This window comes from Tubulanus polymorphus, chromosome 2, assembly GCF_964204645.1.
Source record: "Tubulanus polymorphus chromosome 2, tnTubPoly1.2, whole genome shotgun sequence".
Lineage (NCBI taxonomy): Eukaryota > Metazoa > Nemertea > Palaeonemertea > Tubulaniformes > Tubulanidae > Tubulanus > Tubulanus polymorphus.
The window spans coordinates 22,415,290-22,428,583 of record NC_134026.1 but is presented as its reverse complement, the minus strand read 5'-3'; the positions used below and the strand labels follow the sequence as shown (position 1 = coordinate 22,428,583).

The 13,294-nt window shown below is 37.1% G+C and overlaps 2 protein-coding genes across 14 annotated transcripts in view; one reads left to right on the top strand and one right to left on the bottom strand.

Moving 5' to 3' along the window:
• Positions 1-78: 78 nt before the first annotated feature.
• On the bottom strand, positions 79-1,823 carry LOC141899980 (TM2 domain-containing protein biscotti-like). Its single transcript, XM_074786646.1, has 7 exons — positions 1,604-1,823; positions 1,216-1,359; positions 1,032-1,129; positions 714-819; positions 550-641; positions 383-456; positions 79-301 (listed from the first exon to the last, which is right to left on the bottom strand). Exons 2-7 carry the CDS (start codon positions 1,320-1,322, stop codon positions 206-208), a joined length of 573 nt encoding a protein of 190 aa, XP_074642747.1. The 5' UTR covers positions 1,323-1,359; positions 1,604-1,823; the 3' UTR covers positions 79-205.
• A 308-nt stretch (positions 1,824-2,131) lies between these two features.
• LOC141900900 (multiple PDZ domain protein-like) overlaps positions 2,132-13,294 on the top strand; it is a 157,633-nt gene continuing 146,470 nt past the window's right edge. For all 13 annotated transcript variants that reach the window (XR_012618788.1, XR_012618789.1, XM_074787966.1 and 10 more), the window contains exons 1-2: positions 2,132-2,241; positions 8,286-8,377. Coding sequence is in view for 11 of the 13 variants with exons in the window: in XM_074787966.1 (XP_074644067.1) it covers positions 8,359-8,377 (19 nt within the window). In the remaining 2 variants the exon portion in view is untranslated. The remainder of the gene's footprint in view (positions 2,242-8,285; positions 8,378-13,294) is intronic.

The window sequence follows — 13,294 nt, the reverse complement described above, 5'->3', positions numbered from 1 at the left end:
AAGTCGCGGCCGGACAAAATTCCTCATCGGACAAATGATTCAAAAATGAAAATAACTTAACAGCATAAATTCACTTAAATTCAACTTTATTTACAACATCCAATATAAATCATAAGTACGCGTATATACAAAATCCTTCAGAAAAGCAGAACCTTAAAAAACTGACTTTTAATTAAGTCAGTGCTATATGACTAGTATTTAAAAATCAGAATATTATTGTACTATTGTCCCTAGAAATTCTAGTGAGCTTCGCCCCATAATAATCGATTACATAAGCTGATCCGTCTGCTGGTCCAACAATCTGAAAACACAGTATAAATTGACCATTGATGTCATCATTTCATACTTTCAAATTTCTCAGGAACTCAAATTAAAATCTTACCTGCATAGCTATTAGTAAAATATCAACTAACTGGCCGAGAAACATAAACCCCAAAGTGCAAAATTTCAACAAACCTGAAATTACCAATAAACATGTTTTGTCATCATAAGTACACAAATTGTAATCTTGCAAAATATGAGAGGTTCAATTATATTTCAATGTCTTACCAATTGCTGGATAACCGAGATAAAATCGATCTATCCCAAACATGCCAAGGAATATCGAGAGCAGCAGGGCATTTTCGAATTTATGTCCATTTCTGCAAGAAATCATTTCTTTTTAATACAAAATCTCTACTCTTTATCATTGTTTATTGTTTGAACAAACTTACGTAATTTCACAAGGCACATCTTTCTTGAATTCCGACGAGCAATTCGAATCAGCTTTTTCATCGCATAGACCTGTGCAAGTGACACCAGGTGCAAGGTGACAGGTTACTAAAAAAATAAAAATATTCTTTACTGGAAAGAGCCATCGTCTCCGTTCTAGGAGTAACCCATAAGACGTCTGGCATTCAGGCTAGGGTAATCCCCATTCCCCTAGAACATTTTGGAGGTATTAGTCTACAGACAGTAATGTACATTATTTCAACATCTCTGACTTTGGCCAATGCCATCTGCATACGTACAGGTTAGGGTAGAGCTTATACCTTTGACTAATGATACTGCTTTTCCATTGATTGCGTAGCGAGCGCAACCTTTTGCACGTTGAGTTACAGAATCGACCTGAGGCTCGTCACATAAATATGTATTAATTGGGAAGTCAAGAAAGGTAAATTGTTTCCAAAATTTTCATCTTGATAAAGCATTTACAGATGATTCAAAAAAGGATATTGTCCAATGAGTAGATTCTTGCAGTGAGGAAAGCTAGCATCAGCCGTGGAACGAGTCACCAAAAATACACTGCCCACCAAGATGACTAATTGAATGAGCCATCTCATCTTTATGCTGTCACGTTTAGTAATTACATGTTTTGATCTATAAATCAAAAAGACATGTAATTACAGAAATTATCATAGCATAAGCGAACGCAACAGTATCTTCAATAAATTAAATTTGTCAGCGGAATTTGACTTTTTTTTGTAAAGATTTCTATAAGCAACCTTTAATCTAAATGAACATATATTAACATTAAACATTGCAAATGGATGCAGGTTCTTACAACCATTAGAAATAGACAATTTGCCACTCCTATGCATTAAAATATGAAGTGAAATATTACCTATTTCAACGGAAATTAAGGATTTTGACTCGAAATTTAGCAGTCAAGTTGGTCAAGTTCGTGGACCGAAGAGCACCCGAACCGTACACATGCGACTGAGGAAATACGTTGCAATTCGTATGATGTTAAGTGCAGTTTCTGTTTCAAATATTTGAATTGGTAATGAGTGGAATTTATAGAAAGTCGTAATGCTTCGACCCGTCTGGATGATGAACTGATGGGTCAATAAGAACTTGTGATTAGATACGCGGAGTGATATCATGGCCCGATGAACCAGGAAGTAACATGTAAAACAGAGCATGTTTCCTCAAAATCTTTAATTTTGGGACCAATTCAATTCAAGCGAACACGAAAGACATAGATTGTGGTATACCTGTGTAGTATTATAAACTATCTATTTAGATAGATAATTGATTATTTCTTCAAATTATTTATCTTTACGTATGCATTATTCTATGTCAACCAATTGATTCGGTCCTGGAATGGGAAATATTACGACAACATGGTACACATCGTATATACTCGATCCCATACTCTGACTGATGTGTTTACTACTTCACTAGGAATAACGCTGATTTGTTAGCAAACACGCGAGGATTTAATCCAAAAAAAACATTCCAAATAATCTTTATTTTACGGTAAGAACGTCGTGGACCATTGATACGTGTTGTTAAATGAGTTTGAAGAGTTTGTGTAAGCTTTTATTGTTTCTATGACACACACACAGTGTCTGTCTGCTGCGTGCGCCGCTGCGGGAACCAACGCGCTGTTTAAACATTTTGGCGCTTGATCTTAGTAACCCAATCTTAGTTTTATGTTTACAAATTAGTCGGACTCTAGTAGTGTCATTGTTCAGATTTATAGTAGTATTGCCTTCATCTTGGTATCATCATGAGACTCAAAACTCATTCTTTTTTTGGGCGGTTGGGATGGGGGCTAACTCCGCTGGCGTAAAAATGCTTTCACTTAGACACTTATTGAAGGTATGTTACCTTCAGCCTATCAGAGTTATCACACTTAAAGAGCACTGCATTAAATGGTACTTACCACAACACAAAATTAGAGGATAGGCCTAGCTTTCTTCCAATGTTTCAATTTTATATAGGCCAAGGCTACTTGAATAGTTTGAATTGATGACTAGCAATTTTAAGTATTTAGGTCATAACCGGAAATCAAAGCAGAGTGGTATCTGGAATATATTAAGAATGAAATATTTTTTAAATTTTTGATAGGACCTAGGTGTTATTATCTGTAGCCTACTGTATCTGTTTGTTTGGGGCGAGTTGGGAGTCTCCCTGATCAAGACTCAAAACATGAGTAATCCTATTGAATCTAAAACGACTAATTCAATCCGCACCAAAAATAGGGCGCCAATAAAATTTGTGATCGCTGATAGAACAACTCGACAGCGATAAATGGCTTCGTTACTGCATCAAAAATTCATCAAGCAGAGAGAAAGGCGCTGCAAAGAAACTCATCTGCAGCAAAGAATTGATAATGTTATCGTTCTTTGCTCATAAAGGGTTAAATTATGGCTTGTGCAAGATTTCTCGGTAGAAGAAAGATATTCTTTGATGATACTCTATTTGAGTTGATGAACTGAGTTCAGTTCCGGATTAATCAAATGATGATTAGTACGTTGACATTCAGTAATTGCTCGATCTCAGTCGATCTGCATCAGGGAGTGGCTCTTTTATCCGTCTAATGTGCAACAGAAATTAACTTTTAAAATCTCATTAGGCCTACTACCAGCAGGTACAATGCAGCAAACTTTGATTCAAGTACTTAGGCTATTCTTCTGGATCTGAAATTCATGCACAAACTTATAAATTAGCCTACTAGGCCTACTGACAACCTTCTCAATCAATCTCAATTTCAGTTAGGCCCCTATAAGGCAGTTGAATCCCTGCTCTTTTTAGACACAAATATAAAAACCATTCATTCATTCAAGTGATTTTCTGTGTAATGCAATAATTTTCACTTCATTGGTCTGTGATTTGATGGTTATTTGGTCGGTTCTGTATTGTCTTGAAGGAGTCTGCTTTTTCATGTTTGTATATCTTATCTTTTCAATGCATTACTAGTCTAGTATGATGATTTTTTTTCGGTAATATTTCTGTAAATGGGTCCAGACTATTTGATGCGCTGATGAAGAGATCGAGTATCGCAGCTAGCCCGCTAGTTCCATCGTAGTCGTATATGTTACATGATTAGAGATTTCCTTTTTGCGAAGTTAAGTAAATAAGCTTAGCAACGGTTTGCAGAATATTTGTCATCGAGATTTCATTTATAAATGGCCGAGGACTCGGGAGATCGGTGGCCAATGTGCAAATCATGTAAACTGCATGGATGATGGATTTGATGTATAAGGTTATGTGGTAAATATGTCTGGCCTGCGTAATCTTGTGGCCGCAATTTCTGCTGAGTATACCTTTACTTTACCATTGAGACTGGTACGGCAGACTTGTCAGTCCTTTCCTAAATCTAATTAAGGTACTGGTTGAAAGGCAGGTAATATCGTATGGATTACATCTCTCAAGACATTTACTTTAAAAGCGTAAGTTTGGCTTTCACGTTGACCACAGTCTCTCAACGAATATTGGCTGACTGTGTAAACTGGAGAACTAAAAAAAATAGTATATCTTTGATTTAAAAAAAAACCAATTAATCCGGATCGTTTGAGACCAATGGAATTCATGATTAAAATTCAGGACAAATTTGATAGACTTATTTTCCTAAATCGAGTTCAAAAGCCCAACCTTTGTGATCTAGATTGATTGTTCAAATGTCGAGATTTAGTTGAAGCTAATTTCAATTTCAATTTCAATTTATTCATCATAAATCCAAAGTATAAGATTGTGAATGAAGAAAACAACAATAACAACAAACAGACAAAAAACAAAAATGTGTGACACAAAGATGTGCACTAACAGAAAAATAATAAAAGGAGAGAGAACTAATACAATGTCTAACATATATATAAATATATATATATATACAATATTATTTAAGTGATATTTACAAGCCCATGATATATGAATTTCGCAATATTTAAGAAGATTGGTTTATTAGGATTAGTAAAGGCTGAAAGAAAAGTGTCTAGGTTTAGATTTACAATATCATATTTAGTTCTTAAATTATCCTGCAGTTTACAATAAAAAAGAAAATGGGATTCATCGCCGACAGCGTTACAGTGAGGGCAAATACGATTTGGTTGAGCGATGCCGAGTCTCCTTCCTTTTTCAATTATAAGGTTATGACATGACATTCGAAGTTTTGCTATTGCTGATTTTGAAGCTCATGGCTGTAAAACAATGTCTAAAGGGATTGATAAAGTAGGGATACACAAAATATATATTAAATGGATATTCATTGTTTCATACCCTTTTACTTGATTCATATGTAAAATTTCATGGCCTATTACTGCAGTTCCATAGACAGTGTCCTCCACAGTTTTAGAAAGGTGGCCACCCCTTTTATTTTTATATTCACCCTTCTGAAAATCAGCCACCCCCTTATAAAATGTCAATATTCTATCAATGCCAAAAATTTACTTTGAAATATTTGAGCTTATGTGAAAGAAGAAGATTACATCAAAATTAAGCTTTTCCTTATTTTTGGGGGGATCAAAAGCCTTACTACTTCAGCAGCCACTATGTCATACACAGTAAAAATATTGAATTCAGCCCCTTTAGAATTCCAGCATATGGGGGGAACACTGATAGCGATGGTAACCACACCTGTATTTCATAGTTTAATTAAATCAGTTCTTCTATGCACTTAAAACGTTTAATATCGAACGGAAATGTCTGTTATCGGAAATTTCGTTCGATTCCATTCGAATGTTGATAAATGTCAAAGGTTTATTCGAATCGACGAGTCTCACCTGAATACCTCTAGCCCTCGAGGGCTGCGAGAATGATAATCAATTTGTTTACTTGAAAACATAATACATATTTTATATGCGAAATTTATGGTTTCGGTTACGTGGAATCTGGGCAGAAATTGATTGTATTCGGAGCCTTTTAGATAGGTATGAAATGTCAGAAATTATTGCCTTTCGCAAACGAAATGCAATGATGCGCACTCAATGTTCCCCAAGCGGCGCAACTTTGGATAGATTGTGTTTCCAATAACAATCAATTGTCACCGCGTAGAATCTCGCGCAAAATAGTGATATTCAAATCTAAACCGTCGGGACATTTTTTAAGAACTAACGTTCGCAATATTAAAGGGTTCTTGGGTTATATGATCCACAAAATCAATCTTTCTTAAGGTGACTACCCTTAAAGTGGCCTAAGTGCCACTCTAGGTTGATGAAAAGGCCGATCGATTTTTTTTCTCAACTGTGAAGAGAATTTCCGGGTAAAGGATCATGTATATACTGAAAATATTTGCAACCACTAAAAGGATTTAGGCTTATTGAAACCTGGATTGACGAGGAAGACCGGGACCTTTGACATCTCTTTCCATTTCTATCGATATCCATAGACTACACAATTCAAATTTTATGAAAATATTTGATGAAGTTGGCCAGAATGAGCAAAGGTATTTACATGCTATGCGATTGAATATTTCAATCATATCATTTACAGTTGTGTAACTTGATTGATATCGAAAAATCCATTGTATACGGCTGAGGTTTTTTTTGCATCGCAATCGCTCGATGAAAAATGTCGCTTGGCAAACTCGATGACTTAGAGTTGGTATGCAATGCGATCGTTATTACGCTGTTCATCCCTTCAAGAGGTCTCGCTCATTATCGCTTATCACGAGTCGGCTAGTTGATTGAATTTGGCTATTTCTCTGACCACATGACAATTCAATTGTTTTGCGGCTATGTGATTTGATTTATTCTATTCCGGCGTCAAGAGATTCCAAATGTGTTGGACGTTGATGATAGAAAATGTCAAAATCTGATGAAATCTTGACCAGTATTCATGTAAAAAGAACTACAGAAATTACTTTGATAGTAAGTTTCTGAAGAGATATTTTGTAAGAAAAAATATTACTAATTCGTCAGGGAGGGAGGACAATTGGCTTATCCACTTATTAATCAAGACAGAAGTAGGTCTACTCAAACAAATAATTCAGTGGACAAACATTTCTTTGAATTGCAAAATAGATGTTTCCCTTTTACCTTCATTCTACTCGCAATGTTTTGTAATTGTATTAAACTGTGACTGTCATCCATCATTTTGCCGTTTACAATGTCAAACCAGTTGGTTTTTAATCAGAAAACTCCTCGCGCTTGAAGAAAGTTTAAATATCCAAAATTCGAGTCAGGCATGGGTGAAAGCTGTAGACCATCACCACACATGTATTATTTTACAAATGCAAACTATCGTCTTTTTCCAGCCATGCCTGGTAAACACATTTTCAATTTCAAGCAAATGAAATCTATCACTCACTATCTATATGAATATCTTTAGTCCTCAAAGATTTATGCTGACATTTTGAACCTGGGTGATTTTGTTGGATCCTTATATTTAGTCTATAAACCAAAAAGAGTGAACCAGAAAAAAAACGATAGGATAGGATTGGATGTAGAGAGCATTGATATTTTCAACAAAAGTAACAAAAAATATTTATATAGAAACTTGACAAAACCATGAGACACGAAGTAGGACATTTATGGCGGCACCCTCATAAGGCACAATTCAAGCAAGTACTTAAGTTAAGTACCTTCTTCACTAAGGACTCTAAATATCTACACTTCAAAATCAAAAACCTCTGTTTCGTTCCTAGCATGGGTTTGTAAAGGACACCAAATAAAAAAAATCATACCAAATCATCCAAAGAAATAAACAACAAGAATAGTCCCTATTTTAAGATATAAAAGGCTGTCTGTGGCGTTCTTTGATGGTAAATGATATGAAAAAGATGTAGAATAACCCTGAAATGTGGAGACATTGATTTGTAAATCCTGGGGCCAGTTTTTTTCAAACCTGTTCATTACCAATTGAATTAAACCCAGGGGCCAGTTTTATAGACAGGTATTAACTTTATCCTGGAGGCAAACTCGATTAATTTTCAATTCAGTTTGCCCTTGTATCAAAGTTGATACCGGTCTATTAAACCGGGCCCAGGTTAGAGGTAATACTACTAACTAGGTCTTGGACCTATTAAGCTGGCGCCTGATTCGGTTAGATATGAAAGGCTCTAGTGTATTTAGTGCTGCAGCGATATTTCTTCGCGTCTCCTCGTCTAGATTCTTTAATAGCTTTTAGGGCGAATACATCGCTCCGCATTCGGTCATCCATTGACAGTCGAGCGGTCCGAATTTTCGCGAGGACGGCCGTCAAAGACACGATGGCGTCGTAAATGAGTAATAATATCCGACGACGGCAATTTGTACCACGCGAGTTGTACGTATAGACGAGACTGATGAGTCCGAGTGATGCGATCAAATCAAAATTAGATCGGGCTCATTGACTGCGTTAAGCGAGTGATCATTTGCTTCCTTTATTATGAATAGGGAGCTGCATGTTAAACCTGAACAAGGAGGAAATTTACTTTCGAAAAATCTGCTGTCACATTAGGCTGTCTATTTTTTGTCAGTGGTGTCTATGTAATAGACACCCCTTTTACGGGTAGCGGTCAGAGGCTTTTCTGTGTTCGTTGTTTTCGTTCGTATTCGTTATCATGAATAAATCAAATTTGTTTTTTTCTCGAATTGCAGCTGATGTACTTCTAAAACTGAGCAGAAAAAGTGTTCTTTTCTCATTGCTGTCGCAGTCGACTCGAGGAGAGACATGATGTCAGTACATTCTGGTAAGTAAAAAGAAAGCTTTGACAATGTTATTTCGCTTTGATTGGGGAGGGCTGTACCTCCCTGCTTTGATTAACCCCTTAAGAGAATGTGAGTGAAGAATTTTTTAGAAGACGGCATAAAAAGGTAGCGAAATTTAAGTTTAGTAAATTTTAAGTTTTGCAATAAAGTTCCTACATATGTAACGGCTATCAATTGTTTTCATTAGAAGAAATTTTCAATAGGGGCCTATGATTTTCCAGTATATGCCGGAATAGAAATTTAATCAGAATTTCGATATAGAAAGAACATGTAAATCAACTTCAAACGTGAATGAAATAAGGCTTATCAAGAGTAGGCATTCGATTCAATCAGAATCTCGCTTTTGGAAAAGATTCAACACGAATCATTTCTAGAATCGTAATGTAATGCCCATTGTATAACGATGAGTTATATCATCACGTTTATTTAAGATCTGTAAGCCAAGAATCCGTTGATTTAATCGTGTTTCTTCTTTCCGGATTTCCGTGTATTTCATCGATACGACAATACAGTCACGCACGAAGCGCTGATCTGACTTAAAACAGCCATTTTTTCCGTTGACTTTGATCATTGCCACTCTTCAATGAGTAGGAAACAATATGTTACCATACACGATAAGCTGATCTTCAGGGATCGCTGGTAATCCCGCAGTATTTCTTATCGACTCGGCGCGAACATAGTCTTCAGAGGATCCGCGTTCTCAGAATTCATGTCGATTCGACGATGAAATGGAAGTTTTTCTCATTTTTTTCCTGGTTCAAGATCAACATGCATAAAAGAACTGATAATGTGACTCTGAAATATTTATGATCCCGGGACTTTCTTCAAAGTCATGACTAACAATAGGAATTTTCTTTTAAACGTTTATGGGTAGAAACTACAGCTACATATCAGGAAGCAGTAGCACCGTCGTGACTCGAGTCCAAGTGGTCTTAAATCGAAAAAATTGGTTTTGACCATATTAGATTAGCTATAGAACTAAGTTGGTCTTAGACTGATTTAGATCTTAGCCATGAATGTGCAACTAGCCCCAGACAAAAGTTGTTTGGTATATTTGACTTGTTAAACTTTTTTGCTAGGTTTAGTTGCGCGATAAGTTAAGCTAAATGAAGAAATCACGATGGACTTTTTTTGCGGGACAAATTTTAGAACTTTTTGCCTTATAAAGATGCTTGATGAAAAGCCTACTAGTTTTGATTGATATACATGATTATTGCCCCTCAATTTATCCCTTACATAAGCAGCACCATACATTAAAACGTGATTCGAATGGCTTCAACATCTTAGAACTTGTTTCATGACAGGTTTTAATATGCGTCTGATATTCAATCCAGATTCGTTGATGTTGTGTTTGATATCCAGTTGACTGATCAATGTTTAAAGCGATCGGTATCATCTTTTTATATCTGTAAACACTGATAGATCAAAACGTGCCTCGTCGAGATCGCATATATGTTTTAAGTCTTCTGAAAAGCTGTTCTTTCTCTTCATAAGATTCTCAACACATTTCTCGATGCCAATACCATATTGATAAGATTCATGAAAGTAGATTTCGTAGAGGTTGTTATTTTTGGTTCATCGGATGTAACACATCCTCTTTTTTCAACGAAGTTGGTCACATTCCTTCGTTATCTTTTTATCGTACGTAGTTGCTTAAATAGAATTTAAGCGATGATCATAAAGATGTGCATGAAGACCTTTGTATGAAACTTCCTGAAAAAGTAAATGATAATTTTCAAAGCTTTCCCTTCGTTCCTTTCACCATCAATGAAATCTAACTTAGTTGATTCATCGGTTTCAGGGTTTCTGTGTGGCTGTTTTTTCCCCCAACCAAAAGTGGTCCTATTTTCCCCGGATCCTGAAAAATTCCTCAGAGGAATTACGAAAAGAAATTGATTATTCGTTCACTAGAGACTTTACAGTGTTCTTATTTTAGTTTATTTCAATGTAACGATCTGTTTTGATAATGAAATGCGTGGCTGGGGATGTAGTGAGGCAGTAAAAGCGCATAGGCCATACCTACCTTCCCTACAAGCATAGTGTAATCGCCCGGACAGGGTCATGACATTCCTATATAGGCCTACCCTATTTCCATAATGGTATAGTCCTACATGTTAGCCAATGAAACTGTGTTCTTTCTGTTCTCTCTAAAAAATCATAGTAACTAAAGTAAGTATTGAAGTAAGTCTCTGTGAGTGTTACTTTTACTTCAATGAGTGAATGAAGCTCATGTGACAGGCACTACTCTGATAACATAAGAATGCACTAATGATTGCTCCAAAAAATCCTCATAACTCGCCCTTTGGGCTTCACGCCTGCGGTGTTTGTCTTGATATAGATACAGGCTTGTACAATTTTTCCCCGATAATAACTAATGGACATTATTTTTTCTTTTCACCATCACGGAAACCCTGTTATTATATAACTTGCTTTCTTCCAGATTTTGATAAAATCTATTTAATTGGCCCTATTTGCAGTCAACTTATTTAACGCAATTTTTGATTTCATAAACCGGGATTGATTTCATTTGGCCCAAATTATCCGGAATGATTGGGTTTAGCCATAACTCGCTTAGGTTTTCCATAAAACTCCGCAAATAGTGCTATGGGCAGCTTGCTTCCGAAGGCGAGCATATGTGAATCTATTGAACTGGATGATTTCCTTCTGATTTATTGGAAATGTTGTCGGTATGCATGATGCGCCCCAGCTAACTGAGAGCGAGAGGAAATCTTATTCGGTGTATCATATCTTCTCTTCCATACAATCTCGGTATATACATTATATATATCTTGTTAATAAAGGTGTTATATGTTATTACTTACTCAAAGGAATTTTGTGACAGTCAATAATGCGCCGGTAATCGAAACATTCTCAGTTCTCCAGTGGCCGCCGGAGTAAGCATGCATGAAATAACATTGAAATAGTTTTTTCATATACGCAGTGCATATAGCATCGGCTGTGATGTGTAAGGATGCTAGATATCATTGTCAGATAGTCAGTCATATCTGAAAACCATGATATTTGCGGCTACTGTTGTTGCTGAGACGCTTTGTTGCAGCAGATTTCAATTGTAAAACTCGAGATGTCAAGACGTTGTATGTTATCCTTAGATAAAAGAGAGACCTGGAGCCCAATTTTGAGGCCTTAAGCCGGGCTTAGGTCGACCTTGCGATGCAACGCGATCGTCGCGTTGCGTCACAAGTGGAGGCGTAAGTCGGTTGCGACGCGATTGTGTGCGACTAGTTGCTCCCAGTCGCAAGAGCGCGTAGATCGGTTGCGATGGTCTCATCGCATCGCAGAAAGTAGAACAGGTGCGACTCATTGCGACCGGCGTCGCTGGCAGTCGCAAGGTAGCGTAGGTCGGTTGGTCGTTGCGACGCGATCGTCGCTGATGGTCTCATCGCATCGCAGAAAGTAGAACAGGTGCGACTCATTGCGACCGGCGTCGCTGGCAGTCGCAAGGTAGCGTAGGTCGGTTGGTCGTTGCGACGCGATCGTCGCTGGCGGTCGCAGTGAGTCGCGTCACAGTGAGTCGCAAGGCCGACCTACGCCCACCTTTAGTTGCTAAGTTTAGGCTGTGTAATTCTAAAAGTGTTTTAAAATTGGTACTGTTTCAATCATATTGGAAAGGCGTCTGATCGAAGAAATTGCGATAGCCTACTTCAAGGCATCTAGGGTAGGACTAGGTTTTGTCTTTTGATTTCTTTTAAGGTAAGGCCTGGCTATAGCCATACATTTTCACTCTCTCCCTTTTCTCTTTCTTTTAGATATCATTGTGGACAAGTGTTTTCAGTTGACTAACAAAAATAAGAGGATATGCGCCATCCAACATTCCTGTGTGTGTGGAAACCCACATTATTGAGTCTAAAACAACTGCTATGGTTTCTTTCCTTACATTCCTGTTGCTACTGTTAGTACAGGTGGAATATTTGCACCCATCGTCAGAGTTTATTTGAAAATGAGATTGTTACAATATAATAAGGGGTTGTTAAACTACACAGGAACCTCTTGAACGCATAACAGAGGATATGACAAAATCAGACTCAAAAGTTTCTACTGAGGAGAAAAAATGCTCAATGACATTCACGACCGACTGGAAATTATAGTCGCAACTATTTATATTCCCTGAAATCTAATTTAAACGAGTTTGTCCAAAATTGGGCCAGCAATTTGTTAAGCCGCCAACGATAAATGGATGTCGTCGACTATAACCATTAGCGCTGCTGGTCATTCGACTGTCGCCAAACACGAGTACATCCTCAGATGCCTTTAAATCTTTCGAACGAGTTTCCGTCGGCGATGCGATTAAGGCGCATTCGCTCGGCTCTTTTAGGTTCGCGTATATCTCTACGCATCTGTGCTTTGGTCGATTTTTGTTACGAGAAACCCTGATTTATCAGGCCTTAATGCGTTTACTTGAGGGAATCGAAAATTGATTGTCTGCGGTATAATAGGTTTTATTGGTGTTTTCCTATCGCCCCGAAGGAGACAATCTTTTCTGTTTTCACTACTACTTCTTCATGGTATTTCATGGTAGTTATCTTAAGGGGAAAATACTAATATTTCTAGTTTTTTTAATCTGAATATTGGGATTGACCCTGTTATTTATTTGATTTGAAGTTTTGGTTTGATTTGGTCTCCCTTACAAATCAACCACACCTGCCGGTAGCGAAACCGGGGGTTTGATTTTGAAATCCGAAATCGAAGTACAGATATAGGTTATGTGATCGGTGGTCGAATTTAAAATTTTTGTTTTAATCGAAGTACATGATTGGAAAATTTGGTTCCTGTTAATTCAAACAATCTTCCAACCACTCTGATCCCGCAAGTGACTGATTGGGGTAGTATTTCAAGTTATAACTTGCTGGTCATGTGTTATGCAAGTCCGGCCCTCTCTC